Here is a 13,938-nt window from a genome sequence, read left to right as displayed (position 1 = left end):
GTGAGAGAATCTCGTGTGGTCATCCATGAATGACACAAAGTATTCTTTGTGTCCAGGAGTTCTAACTAGAGATGGACCCCACAGATCACTATGGACCTCATCACCAAACTTCTTGCATCTGGGGGGGTCTTGCACCTTGCCAATGGGTTTGTGCGTGGCCTTTGCGTACTCACACGAGTTGCACTTGTCCATCATGACGTTGGAGGGATCCAGCGTGATTCCTGTGATAACGCCTTCCTTTATCATGCGCTTGATGTTCTCTGGGGCAATGTGCCCAAGCCTGGTGTGGATCTCTCGCATGGTGAGTTGCTCATCTGTTTTTGCATATAATGGTTGGGGAGAGCTGAAAACATGTAGTTCCAAGTTGCCGGCATGGATATGTGCAGGAAACATATGAATAGCTTGTCATCAATGTCCTGTTGCATTAGGATGAGGTCATGGCAGTAGCCCTTCATCTTCGCTATGTGGGCATTTATGTCTTTCCCGTCATTATATTTGGTGGTGATGAGAGAGGCCATAACAAGTGTCTAATCTGTTGCTGTGGTACCCGAGTATAGCCGTTTCGTGCCCGTCCAGATTTCAGAGGCATATTGAAGGTGTGCTAATTGGGCCATAACATCCTCTGTCATGCATGAGGTGAGGACTGAGCAGATGAACATGTTTGCTTTACTCCAACAGGCAGGGTGGTATCTTTTGTTGAGCAAATTGTGTAGTGGCTGTGCGAAGTTTGGGTCTACATAAACATGTAATCCAACGGTCTTGAGTGCACAGTATACAGTGCTCATCTAGGTTGAATAGTTAGTAGATGTGAGCTTGGGATGTAAATGAAGGAAATGAGTGAGTTTTGATGGGTCGATGGATTTCTTCAGTGTGAAGTGAGTCTCGTCTTTCATCAGCTGTGTTTTCATCAATGATATTCAGATGGTGTGGTGTGGCAGATTGTGAATACAAGGTTGAACAAGAGTTGTTCATAGTTGGGATTCTGAGATTTGCGGGTGAATGGGTTGGTTGGTCAAATGTGGCAGGTCCAAGCATTCCAACATGTCCGCAAGGGTCTTCAGTCATGGTTCAGAACACATATTGTATTGATCTTGGAGATACGCAGTGGGTATAGTATATTTCAGAAGTTCACGGTGTGCGAGAGTGTCCGATGAGTCTCAATAGTGATATCAGTGCCTGCATCAGACAGGGCTCATAACTCAGACAAGGACTTCATAAGTCCTGTACTACGTCAGTAAGGAATATGAGTATTGTATAGTGAGACTTACCCCAGTCGAGTATAAAGAGACTGGGGGAAGAAGGGGAAAAACATGACAAATGAATGAATCTTGAGTGGAATTACCATATATAGTAAGTACATTGAAGGTAGCGAGCACAGGTCAAAACAAAAGAAATATCTATACTAATATGTTGGCAGATTGGTTTCTAATATACTCCAGCAAAATACTGAGTTCATACCTGGGGAGTGCTCTCTTGATTCATTGTTGTACTACCCTTGCTCAAATCACCACCAACCACCAAGGTTCTCCCAGCCACTTGGTCATCTTCATTGCATGAATGCTGAAAATTAAAATCTGTTGGCAGCACAGGTGGCACCTAAGGTTGGGATGGAAGTTCTTCTCTTGAAAAATGTGTTGTTCATCAGCCCAACATGATTGAAAATAGAGAAGGACTTACTGGGGTGTGTATCATGATGTCCACCGACTTCTCCCAACCAATCTCCTCATCTCCACCACCTTCATCGCTCAATGTGTCTGACTTTTTGGAATCTGTATTCAGTGGTGCACTCAACCAGAGGGCAGGATCCAAATTATGATAATAGTTAGTGTCTAATTGCGCTATGATAGTTGAAGTTGTTTTGGAAGGTACTGGATCGTTGACACAAGGAGTAGTGATTGAACAATGAGCTTTGGAAGCAGGAGCCTGCGATTGGGAAGAGTGAGAGGTATGAATATTAATTTGACTTTAGGAGGCATCTGAAGCAGATAGTGCATGCAAACTCCTAGTGGCAGCCACAAAGGGATTATTTAATGCCTGAAGATCTGGTTCCATGAGACAGAGCAGGGGAGCTGTTTTGCAAAATAGTTACACATATTTAGTTAAGTAGTGTTTGCCAAGAAAACAGTGATCAGTTCTTCCGGCGGAAGGCACACAAGAGCAACATCAACCACCGAGCATATTTCCAGAGAACTGAAGAGCACTATTCCAAAGTAGCCTTCGAGAGTCCATGCTGCATGATTGAAAAGATGGAGAAGAGCATAAATACTCTGAGAGATGGTTTAACTGCTCAGCTAAAAGCGGGGAATCAACCTCAGGAACAGTCATGTCTGAGAAGTGTTGTGGGCGTTGGGACACTAACAGATTGCTGCCAAGTTCATCTGGTTGATTGTGATTGCACTATGATTTGTCCACAGGTAGGTTTGAAATGACTATCCGAGTCGTTATTAATGACACCTGCATTGCTTATTTTCACAGGCCTCTTTCTTCGCATCAGTGACCAGGGTTCAGAGCAACTCTGGACGCCCTGGCCATCCCCATGCACAAACCGAATTCATGAAGACACACACCTTACCTTCAGAGGATCTGTCGAAATTCAAACAGACCCTTTGAAAAAGTCCAACACGTCGGTGCATGTATATTGATCTTGCATGTTGAAAGGGGGAACAACAGGAATGATTGGGAGTGAAAATCTGATCTGTATCATCCACCAGCTTCACATTGTGAGAAAGTTCATTCAACTCAAAGCCTGGGGTAGGAGCAGCAGGAGTCTGCATAAGAATTAGTAGTGTGATGTGGAAGTTGTTATATTCAGGGTCTTTGAGGGGCTATATGACAGAGGAGACTGCTTCTTTTGAATGTCTGGTTAGTATTGTACCATCAGTTGAGTGCCCCTACCTCCTTGCCCCACTCCAGAATAGCCAGAATATTGAGGATTGTGTGACTCATCTGCTTGATTGGTGGTAGATGGTACCTCAGCCTGAGCATGTGATTTCTTCACTTTCTTGCCCTTTAGGTGTCTTTAGGTCAGAGTCCATAGCTTTCCACTTTGTACTCTTTTTCTTGGAGCTACCTGGAATCACTAGAGAAGGGGGAGAGATGAACCATGACACCAACAATTTACAGATACTCATCTTTTAAATAATACCCCCATTGCACCTTGCAAAATGCTTGAATATAACTTAGTCAAAATGTCAATGCACAAGCACATTAAATGTAATACAGCACAGCACAGATCATGGATGGGGCTGGTGAGACATAGTTGAGTACATAAGTTCTGCTTTGAAGGTGAGTCAGAACACTGTAGGCTGAGAAGAAACATGATATTCCTTTCGTTGAACTCACATATACAGCTGAAGCATAATTTGAAGGTGGAAATACCTCCATTACGATCAGAACAAAGTTTAAATTGTACATGTAAAAAAGGTATTGACTAAGATTGGAAAGAATGATTATGTAGTTCTACTCTGCTTGGGCTGGGACACAGCTTCCATCATTCAGCTCATACAACCTTGTATCATATTACATTTGTTGATTGGCAGTGCTTTTAGATCTGAGTTACCACAATCATCACCCTCTAATTCAGTGGTTTTTCTCTTTTGCGAGAGTGCTGCAATCACTTTCCTTGCAAACAGGAGTTCAGGGGAAGGCTCATCCTTTGGAAGCATGTTGAGGTGTGTTTCCAACAGATCAAGGACCTCCTGGAAATTTACTACACTTGATGGCCCTTTGTTCCTTATCAACTTGTGCCATTGATTTGGAAGTGGGAGTAGACTCACAAAGTAGGGGTGGAATTGTTGTTGGAGCTTGTGTGCATGTCTTCACATCGCTGGCTGCTCGGAGCGTGTTTGCAGACCATTGGTGTGGTAGCCACTCACGACTATTATAAGCTGAGAAATCATGTTCAATGCTAAGGGGACCACTGAATTTGATGCAGATGCACACAAAGAGGTAGAAAAAGGATTCAAGATCATCATGCTAGTGATGTAGCACAAGCAGTGGGGGCATTGCAAGGGAATGTGTTGCAACCTTCATCTTCCAGCTGTGAACAGATGTCACTGAGTCACCAACTACTTCTGAAAGCTGCCACAGAAGAGAATAAGACATGAAAGGCAATGTACCCTGATGATTGCTGTTAGTAAAATAATTCTTGCATATGAGAGAAGTACTGACCATCCCACCAATAGCATATTGTAGACCTGGAACAATATGCATGGCAAACTTCCAATTAATCAAGGTTCCCTGATCCTCATCACCATCATCCTAAATCATAGCATTGTTAAGACTAGTTACTGAGGGCATAGAATTTATATGTCTCACAGTTGAATTGTCAGATCTTTGGCCCATCTGTACCTCACCTTGAAGTTAGTCCTGCAGATTGTAAAGGCCCTTGTTTTGCTACCTGTTAAGCCTTTCAGCATCCACAAGCAGCCTCCTCGCTCAGTAGATCTAAATTCTTCCTCAGTCTCTTTGACCAAGTGCCTGAGAAACCTTCCAAGATGTGTTGTGGATGTGTTGAGAAAGCCAAGCAAAGTATTAGTATGCATTCACAGTTTAGCAAGGCCTTGCCATGTTGCAAGTTCAAATAGTAGATTTAGCAAAAGTTCATTCCACTGCAATGGAAGCAGTAACTCAAACATGGGTATAGCACAACTGTTTTGTCAGTTTAACTCACAGTAACTCAGCACATTACACAATGGTTTCCTGCAGCAAGTCTTCAAAGTCCCTCACTGCAAGACACTTCATGCCTGAGGCATTGGTACTCAATCGACATATTGTACCCCGTCCAAGCATTGGTACTTGTTGATACCTATAAATTCAGTCTTAATATTAGGGCAGTGCGAGATAGCAAATAAACAAATCATTTATTTAAAGCCTGAATTGTATTGTTCCTGTATGTGTGCAAAATCTGAAGAAGATGAGTAAAAAGGTCCTTCCAAACTCCCAGCTTGAACTCATAGAGTATGTCAGGTATGAAAATCAAATAAAAATTGAATCCAAATTGAGCAAGTTGAGTTGAAATTGCGCTCTATTAATCTGTTACCAATGATCATAATGCAATTATGTGAGAATGACCAACTATAGTTGCAATGAGAGAATCTGGGCTAAGTAGATGTTTAACAAAGATACTAGTAATGTTGGTACCCTTCATGTACAGCCAGTTATGAACCCTCTTGATTGTTGATCATAGCCCATAACTATCTTGATGCGCATCTCGATCATGATGGTGCCTATCAGCACAAGTACCAAGTGCTCTGATCTTGTCCTCTAAAATTAAACAGCGAGGGCAAGGACATTTCACCAGAAACTTAATACAGGCCAGAAGTGTTCTGCAAAGTGTGTAATCAAGATGAGATTTGAGCTGGTGAAGATTCTGTGACTCACTTTTCCAGATAGTCTGCAGAATACATAAACAAAATTGGGGAAAGACTTGCCAACAAATACCATCAAGAAATTCAATGATGATTCTAAACTCATATGCACACATAAAGTTGTCATCCATGAGGAGTAGCCAGCTGGCTCACATGAGTTCATGTTGGTAGTGCATCAGTACCTCAGCCATTGCAGGTTTGTCAAATGCTTGCTGATAAAAATCCTGAATTGTATCCATAAGCTATTAAAAGGTTATCAGCAGGCAATACACAGCATCTCACTATAAACTCACTTGCTATCCGAGAAGTAGGTAAGAATAATTCTTTGCCCCTTGGTGACTGGAGTAGTACAATAAGCCAAAGTGCACACCATAAAATCAAAAATGTTCTGCAGCGCTCATGCCATCCTGTGTCAAAACAATATACCCACTCTCTCAGTCCCCAAGAGAAAATAAGCCACATGATAGAATTGAGATTGTTGTTCCAGTTGATGTGTACAATTTCACTTGTACCTTCTTTAATTGTGAGAGTGAAAAATGTGCTGTCAAAGTCCAGAGCATGCCTCTTCAAGATTGCATCCCTTACAACCTTATTTTGAGTCTTAATGAATTAATGTGTCTTAAATTTAATTGTTAGTATTGTATTATATTTTGATTATAGAATGATGTACCTTTGCTGATGCTCAAGTTGTTTTGATGTGTAATGTATAAGTAGAGCAATAATTTTTGGGGTGACATGGTGCTTCACCATAAATAGTAAGTTGTTGATCACTTTCAATTTAGCGGGACCTTGGTTTTTAGTTTCGCGGGTTACCAGTCGCAATAGCCGCTGCACCATTATTATCAATATTGTTGTGGGTACAACGAACAGACTTGGAGGAATCTGCTCTGATGTGAGGGCGATATGTTCGACCTCTAGGGGAAGCTGAGTCAGGCGGAAGTCGGGCGACTAAGTGCGCTTGAAGCGCAGGAACACACGAGGTATGCGGAGGGTGCGGGAAATGTGCAGAAAGCACGGAACGCACGGGAACACGGCACTTGTAGAGCGCAAGTGCGGAAGGATGTCTAGGATTGTGTAGGACGCAAGGAATGGGTATCAAGCGTATGTATTATGAATATAGACTGATAAGGGAAGGAGAGTATGACTCCTGGCTATAGATAAGTGCTCTCTAAGACATAGCACAAACTGCAGAACTCTTCTAAGGGTAATTGCATAAGTAGGAACCTTCTGTCAGAAAGCCCAGTAGATATAGAGGATAGCTAGCGAAGAGGGAGCGAAAAGTGTCCTAAGGCGGCCAAAGAGTGTGGAAGCGTGGGAACGCGGCCGAGGAATGTCACAGATGTATGTAAGGAGACAGCAGCTGTCAGAAAACCAATATATGTATGTAATACGCACCTATGGACCAAATAGACAATGGATGGATGGACCTGAGGAAAGCCGATGGAAGCGCGGGAAAGTGCACGCTAAGCGCAAGCGCAGGAGTCTGCGCGAGGTCTGCGGAAGGCGCGGGAAAGTCGCGCCTACAGTGCGGATAGGGATGAGGTTGATGTATAAATGAGGGGATACGAGCCTGTAGAGATATCACTCTCTACATCGTCAACCTACAATACACTTGTGAAAACACTGAATGTTAGTTCCATCAGAAGATGATGTTCAAAAGAAGATGATAATACCCCTTGTGCGTCGCGGGTGAAGTTAATCAACGAGGCCACACTTTCATAGGACATCAGCCCAGTAAGGCAAAATGTACGTTCGGTTGTGGATGAAGATAGCTTGGATGGGTACTCGGACAAAGACCACTAAGAATTATCCAGTGGTATGTGTACACAACTGCTGAATTCATTTTTTCTCATGCTGATTCATTATGATAGTAGATAGATGCCCGTTTCTTGTATCAAATTTCTCGTTACTTATGCCCTTTTTGAAGTTTGTACAGTGTTGTACTACGAGTTTGCACGTGTTGTTCTTTGCGGTACTACATCGATTGCGGCCAGTTCCTTACTCTCTTCTGCCCACCACCGTCAGCTGGATGCAAGGTAGGTGCGGTACAAAACAGAAAAGCAAGGCTCCCGTTCCCAAACCACCTAGGGGTTCTGGGCTGAATCCATCGGGACAGCCAGATAGCAACCAGCTCAACATCCTTTCCAAATGACTACGGATGCCTGATGATGGCTTTGACCCATACAAAGGAGCCAGTGAGTGAAATATGTGCTGCCACCCCCGACACTAACTAACAAATCATTATCGCTACCATCGCCACCATCGCCACCCCCCCAACGGCCCTCAAAGGTAATGAGTCTAACAACTTACCACCGACCTTCCGTGTCGATCAGAACGGGAATTTCGATCTCGACTTTCTGTATGGTCGGGATGATTGGGATGATGGTGGAGCTGGTGAGTCGCTGTACTTATACTGGCGCCTGATTATTAATAAATAACCAAGCACCGACATCATCTTCAAGCTCACACAATCACCCACCCACCTTACCGTGATTTATTCAAGATACACCGGACACCGGATCTGACTTCGATGCGAAGGGGTGAAATACCTCACACTGGCATGGTGCATGTAGGTGTTTACTTACTTGTTACAATTTAACTCTACCGACATTTTTAATAGACTCTAGGCCCCGCAAGAAGTGTGAGACGCACATCGAGGCAAATATCAATGCCCTCAACACCATATGTGGTCCCACGACCTCTCACAACTCCCGATGGACCAAGTACCGTTGCTGCCGACACAGCACCAGCGCCTGCGATGGACACTGTACCAATGAAATTCAAATAGGAGCCGATGTTCGTGCGCAGATTGTGCGCGACACGTAAAAGCACGTTGTCGGATCAATCTTCTCGCAAGACACCATGTCACAAACACTGGGAGATCGCAAACACATCATCAATGATGCAATCTTGAAATTGGTCCCACACTTTAGTTCGCTAACTGGTGAGCATGTCTACAACACTCATACACGACTCCTAGCACTAATAAATTTTGTGGTTTCAATTGACCGAATCATTATGAAGGAACAATATCACAGTGTGTCTCAATCACTCAGCATTGCCCGCGGGAAAATCGTAGAAATCGCGCGCAGTGGAGTCCCTTATGCGTACGAGCTATACCGCTCGGGAAATGATACATCGGGGCGCACACCGATACAATATCAGATACACATCGTCACTGCACTTGTCAACTCATTATCGTTCATGCACTCTTACCGTTTCGATGCGGCATGTGTATGTGTTTTCGGTACAATAAATGTCTAATTATATTCTAGGATGGTCATATACACATTGACAAATGATTCATTCACCCATTCATCAAACATGTCGTGATTCAGTTTTTTTTTGGTTTTTTAAGATACGAGCACTTCCTTGACGAGTCGCTGCTGCAGAAGCTTTGGTATGTTGTTGCGACTGCTGGCGCAGCGGTCCACTGCGTACTGCAGGAGCAGGGGCTCATAAACCCAACTGTTGACCCTTTCTCGGGCCTCGGCCACCACAATAAGTTTATCAAAATCATCAACACTCTCGATGGCCTCGAGGGAGAAGAGAAAATTACCTTTGAGGCTTACATCCTTGATATTCTCGAGGTTGGACCATTGCAGATGCGCACTGTTGCCGAAGCTGATAACGATGATCTACAAATCACATTGTAACATAGATAGATAGGCTACTGATTGCTTTTGATAATCTTGATTTGCTTTCAATCTACAACAGCTGTGAAAGCTCCTTGCTGAATCTGTTCCCTAACGACTACCGTAAAATTCTGACACAACTCTTGTCAGAGATATGTGCCATAGTATGTGCTGTTGTCGACGACTTTATATTTAACACTTACCCCTTTCCATAGTATGTAATGATGTTCAAGTGTCGCCTTGGTACCAACCATGGCAGTTTATGTTCTGTGCACGTGCATGAAGAGGCCATCCACCAATTAGACATCCTCATCATGGCCCACCAAGGCACTAGTGATGAAGCAATCAAATTGAATTCCTTTAACAGCCAATGGATAAATAGAGGCCTCGGTCAAGATCTGTTTGCCTGCCGATAGTACGGTGGATTCCTCGGAGGAATATACCCACAAATTTGATGTACCAGGACCATGCTACTGCCATTCATTAGAGGTCCTCGAAACTGCCTGTCGCAAAGGTTCAGCAGAACAGTTTTATCTCATTCTGTTTGAAACCTTTTTCCAAGCATCACCCAATGAACCTGCAGAGCATGTATACTCAGAATTGTATATGTTCCCAGCCATGATCAATGACCATCAGAAAATTGCATCAATGCCTAGAGTTGATGGCTGTACCCTCAAGATGGTTGTTACCTCAATCATGCTATGGTCAGATTCAACACACCTCACTAGTTTTAGCACCACATTGTTATGGCCTATATTTATGTATTTTGGGAACCAGTCAAAATATGTTCACAGCAAGCCATCATGCTTCACTGCGCACTATCTTGCTTATATTCCTAAGTTGACAAAAGGTACAGTGTTCAAAATGTCATGTCATTCAAGTTGAATATAACTTGCACACCACTGCTTGTCATGGTCTGGACTTGGAAGCCAAAGTCACTTCCATATGGCAAGGCACCACACTCTCACAAAGGATACCCCAGTAAGAAAGCAAAGGCTAAAAAAACAATATTACCTTGAGAATGATAGGGTGAAGCATTTGGCCTGGATCTATGCACACTGTGGTGAGTCTCATGTTCTGGGCTTTTCATAGCTAGCCAGATCTAGATCTAATCAATGAGCATATGAACTAGTCATTGAAAAAATACGGGTCTATCCCAGTACTTTGTGTGCTTCAGAAAGGATAGATCAGTGGTCCTTGCAGCCTTGAAAGCCTAGTGCCCTGGAGGCTTTTCTCCCATTGAGCTGCCTCTCTATGACCACCCAGGGTCTTTTTGAATCCTTCCTCCCAAGGATGCTCCCCAGGCCAAGCACCCTCACCACCCTCCTTTCCTCTCTGCTTAATTTTCCAGTGTAATTACTGCTCAAGGCCAGAAAGCACTAGTTAAAGCTTAGGATGGTCTCAGTGATCTGTCTCTCAATATCCATCATTACACCAGTCACAGTGAATCCAATCGCTCCACCACACCTGCATACTATTTTGATGTATGACAGGTTCAACAGCTCCATGTGTTGATGTAAGTTGAAATCATATGAGAGGGCTGGCTTTGAAGATCGTAACTTCTGATGGAAGCCCTGTCTGGATTGTCGATGTAGGCAGCTGCGCTGGCTTTCAAACTCTTGATGAATGCCAATTGCTCGCTTGTCACCTGTAGGCATTCTCAGAGCCACCCAAACTACGAGAAAATAATTAGTACATACCAATCCGATAGCATTGTTAATAAGTTTCAAATCTTTTCATTGGGTTTGACTACACTGGAGTCCTGATATAATGTGAGCAACTTGAGATACTAGTGAATGTTCAATGTGCCTACCTTTCTCCGGTGGTTGACCATAACCCTTCGACATGACAATCAATGATTCTGTCTCCCAACGACATCAAACATGGCTAATAGTGCCGCACTGTGGTATGCATTCTGGAATATGAAAGGTCAACCTCATAGTCAGATGATTGTGATAGATGAAAACAATATATTGACATCGTCAAACGGATGTAACATTATTGTCTCAATGTGTCATGTTCATGAGTCACTTAATATACACTTTAGCATCCTGAGGTGTTTTGCTCTTTAAATCAAAGCTGCCCAAATAGATTTTTTTTTAGCTCTTCAACAAAACTTTGCATGCAGATCCTCATTGCTTTTACAAACACAGCCCACTTGAGGTATAACTGTAGGTATACATGTGAGTAAGAAGAGCTAGACCAACAATATAATGTATCATTTCAACAATACTTGCATGCTGGATGTTTAAGGATTTGATGTGTCTGGTTTCACAGCATCAGAGTCCTGCTATATTGTAAGTGCAAAGTAGATGTCATCAATGTTCATACTTGCCAAGTTTCACTGGTTGAGGAGAAGTACTAACAAAGGTCTGCATTTTAGAGATTACTTGAAAACAGTATAACTTGAATGCAGCCTTGCCACCTTGGCTGACATGCAGATGATTTTTGGCCATGAGTCTGGTGTCTGAAATGATCGTTTATGCAGCAAGAAAGTGGGCATTGAGGTAAGCAGGTGTATAGCTTATTTCTTCCTGAAAGACTTCTGAGCTATAGCCTACAAAGACAGGTGGAGTCTGAGGGCCAATGATAGAACCATGTGAAAGTAATGATGTGTGCATATACATGATTGGTGGATCATATGGTGGCAGTGTTAGGGCTATAGAGGATACTGTGGGCAAGATATGAGCTGAATTCATCCAGTTGCTCTCAACCATTGAGAAAATGTCTGAGTTGCCAAAGATAGACATAGAGTCTGGGGTGAATGAAGCCATTAAACTGAGAGCATAATTAACAGCATCAATAGGAGCTGGAGTATAGACACCACTATTAAAAAAATATTCCTGCTCATGGCATTCTGGAAGAAATCATGGTTATTGACAGTATCAGCAACCTTCTATTGTGAAGAAATTAAATGCCATGTTCTCACTACCAAACACTTTTGGTCCATGACAATGGGTGAAGGAAGTATAGAAGTTGGTGAAGTCTGTATTTTCCAATCATATCTAAATGAAGTGGTTGAACACCTGTCCAGGAACATCCACACTATTGTTTTTTCTTCCTTACTTCTCTCTCGAATGGCCCGGGATCAGATGTCTTCAGCTGCCAGGCGATAGCTCTGGGCTGGTCACTCCTCGAGAGTCCCTCATCTAGGGAAACCTATCTTACACTAGATCAGTGATTGCATCAAAATTATGTAAGTCGACAGTTCGTCTCTTAAGTATCTCCCCCACTGTATCGCTCGTCTCCATTTTTTTCCCCTCTCTTTTCTTTCTCTCCTTCATGTCATTATTTTTATTATTACTCTGATACTAGCCGATAATTTGTTGTACAATGGCCTCAGGTTCCTGCCAGCAGTGTCTACAAGACTGCACTGCCTTCATTCTGTCTGTCGAAGGCGATGAATCAGTATGTTTTTTTTGCCCATGATGCATTTGGTATTACTCAACCATCTTTCAGTCTCCTTGCCTATGCGACCATCCAGCTCACTTTCATCAAACCTCTGAAAATAGACAGATCTGTCCGAGTCGAACAGGCTTACCTGCACGACAATGCTTTGCATTCAGGACCAACAGTGTTTCCTCAATACACGCCATAGTGCCGACCAAAATTTTTACCCCCGGGCCACTAGCTCTAATAATCATCATGGTTACCCCTCTGGCTCTGGCGACCAGCGGCAGCCAGCGTCCAGCTTGAATGACCCATTTCTAGTCATGGTAGAACTCAACTTCCTCAACTACTGCAGTAATTACCCCACCATGACTCGGACTGATGCTGGCAAAGAGCAGCTGCCAGCGTCAATGATCAATCTTCACTCCACCTCCTTCAATGATCCTTACAGCAACCTATCCCAGCCGCAGTTCAATCTCTATGATGTACATACTTTACCTTACGCAGCTTCCACAGTATTGCACAGTCTATCATTTTCTCCATACTTTCAATACACTGCACCCATCTTTTCTGTTGATAGCACCTGTACAATACCTCCAGGCTCAGAGGATGTCCCGCCTCTTGGAGAGGCATTCCCTCCTCTCGACGAGCTGTTACCTCTTGATGAGACACCACTACTAGGAGAGCCTTTACCTCTTTCAACTCGTCAATTGGAGCCACAAAGGGGCCAACCATCTGGAAAACGCAGTCACGGTGTGATAAAATTCTGCCCATATATGCACCCCCGTGACTCATTGAGGTCAAAACTGAGGTGTTTTAACTGTCACTAAGGTGGGCGCTCATTGTTCGCATACTGTCAATCACTAATTCACTGACTCCCAGGATGTGTCGGCGGATGCTACTCCGTCCACTACACCCTCAGAGCCATCCTGCCTAGGACCCTCGGTATATGATGAAAACAATCGAACTCACGAAAGCATTTTCAAGGATGCAAGAGAGATACTTATTCGATCAGCGGTCAATGAAACCCCTTTCTTGTTTGAGAAGGAAAGGAAGACCAAGGCTCATGACGCACTAGTGAAGACAGCATCTTGCCGGAGTAAAGGTCAGCGGCATTTCTTCCTCTACAGAAAAATCTTACATTTTCAGCAGATTTTGGGGGTCAGTGGGCTGCCCAAAACGTGGGGGCATTCTACAGATTGACCTCGGTGCCATCCGCAGACATCTTGGCGACTTCAAAGAAGATTGTGCGTGCCAAGGTGGAACGTGGATACAACCTATGCCTTTCTGTTTGGTCAGGTGACTCCGAGCCCAAACACCAAATCCAGGCAGTGGGCGACCTCCTCGTCAATACTTCCGAGTCATTCACCCCGAAATTTATTTTCGGGAAGGATGCAAAACTCGGCACGTTGCACGTATTCGAAAATGATGTGATCTTAGATGTTGTTCTTAACACACTTTTGGAGTTGGGCTACATCAAATATGTCACAGAGTTCAGGAGTATATTCTGCACAGCTGCTGCGGCATACATATTTTTGAACTGA

At 43.5% G+C, this 13,938-nt stretch overlaps 3 protein-coding genes across 3 annotated transcripts; 2 read left to right on the top strand and 1 right to left on the bottom strand.

Annotated features, from left to right (window-relative positions):
- Positions 1-1,199: 1,199 nt before the first annotated feature.
- Positions 1,200-2,985, bottom strand: DEU56DRAFT_757516 (uncharacterized protein; the record flags this gene model as incomplete). The annotated part of the gene is made up of 8 exons (XM_041350141.1): positions 1,200-1,221; positions 1,269-1,327; positions 1,459-1,560; positions 1,678-1,923; positions 2,154-2,230; positions 2,360-2,429; positions 2,568-2,768; positions 2,896-2,985. The coding sequence occupies 8 exons, from the start codon at positions 2,983-2,985 to the stop codon at positions 1,200-1,202; spliced, it is 867 nt and encodes a 288-aa protein (XP_041206629.1).
- A 4,128-nt stretch (positions 2,986-7,113) lies between these two features.
- On the top strand, positions 7,114-9,420 carry DEU56DRAFT_757515 (uncharacterized protein; the record flags this gene model as incomplete). The annotated part of the gene is made up of 10 exons (XM_041350140.1): positions 7,114-7,185; positions 7,248-7,405; positions 7,486-7,564; positions 7,703-7,763; positions 7,832-7,942; positions 7,990-8,180; positions 8,394-8,603; positions 8,708-9,021; positions 9,087-9,168; positions 9,220-9,420. 10 exons carry the CDS (start codon positions 7,114-7,116, stop codon positions 9,418-9,420), a joined length of 1,479 nt encoding a protein of 492 aa, XP_041206628.1.
- A 2,917-nt stretch (positions 9,421-12,337) lies between these two features.
- On the top strand, positions 12,338-13,938 carry DEU56DRAFT_757514 (uncharacterized protein; the record flags this gene model as incomplete). Its single annotated transcript, XM_041350139.1, has 5 exons — positions 12,338-12,412; positions 12,571-13,147; positions 13,206-13,225; positions 13,277-13,499; positions 13,547-13,938. The coding sequence occupies 5 exons, from the start codon at positions 12,338-12,340 to the stop codon at positions 13,936-13,938; spliced, it is 1,287 nt and encodes a 428-aa protein (XP_041206627.1).

Source organism: Suillus clintonianus (assembly GCF_016758775.1).
Source record: "Suillus clintonianus strain FC179 chromosome Unknown DEU56scaffold_54, whole genome shotgun sequence".
Taxonomy (NCBI): Eukaryota; Fungi; Basidiomycota; class Agaricomycetes; order Boletales; family Suillaceae; genus Suillus; species Suillus clintonianus.
The sequence above is the reverse complement of the archived record's forward strand: the minus strand, read 5'-3'. Positions and strand labels throughout refer to the sequence as shown.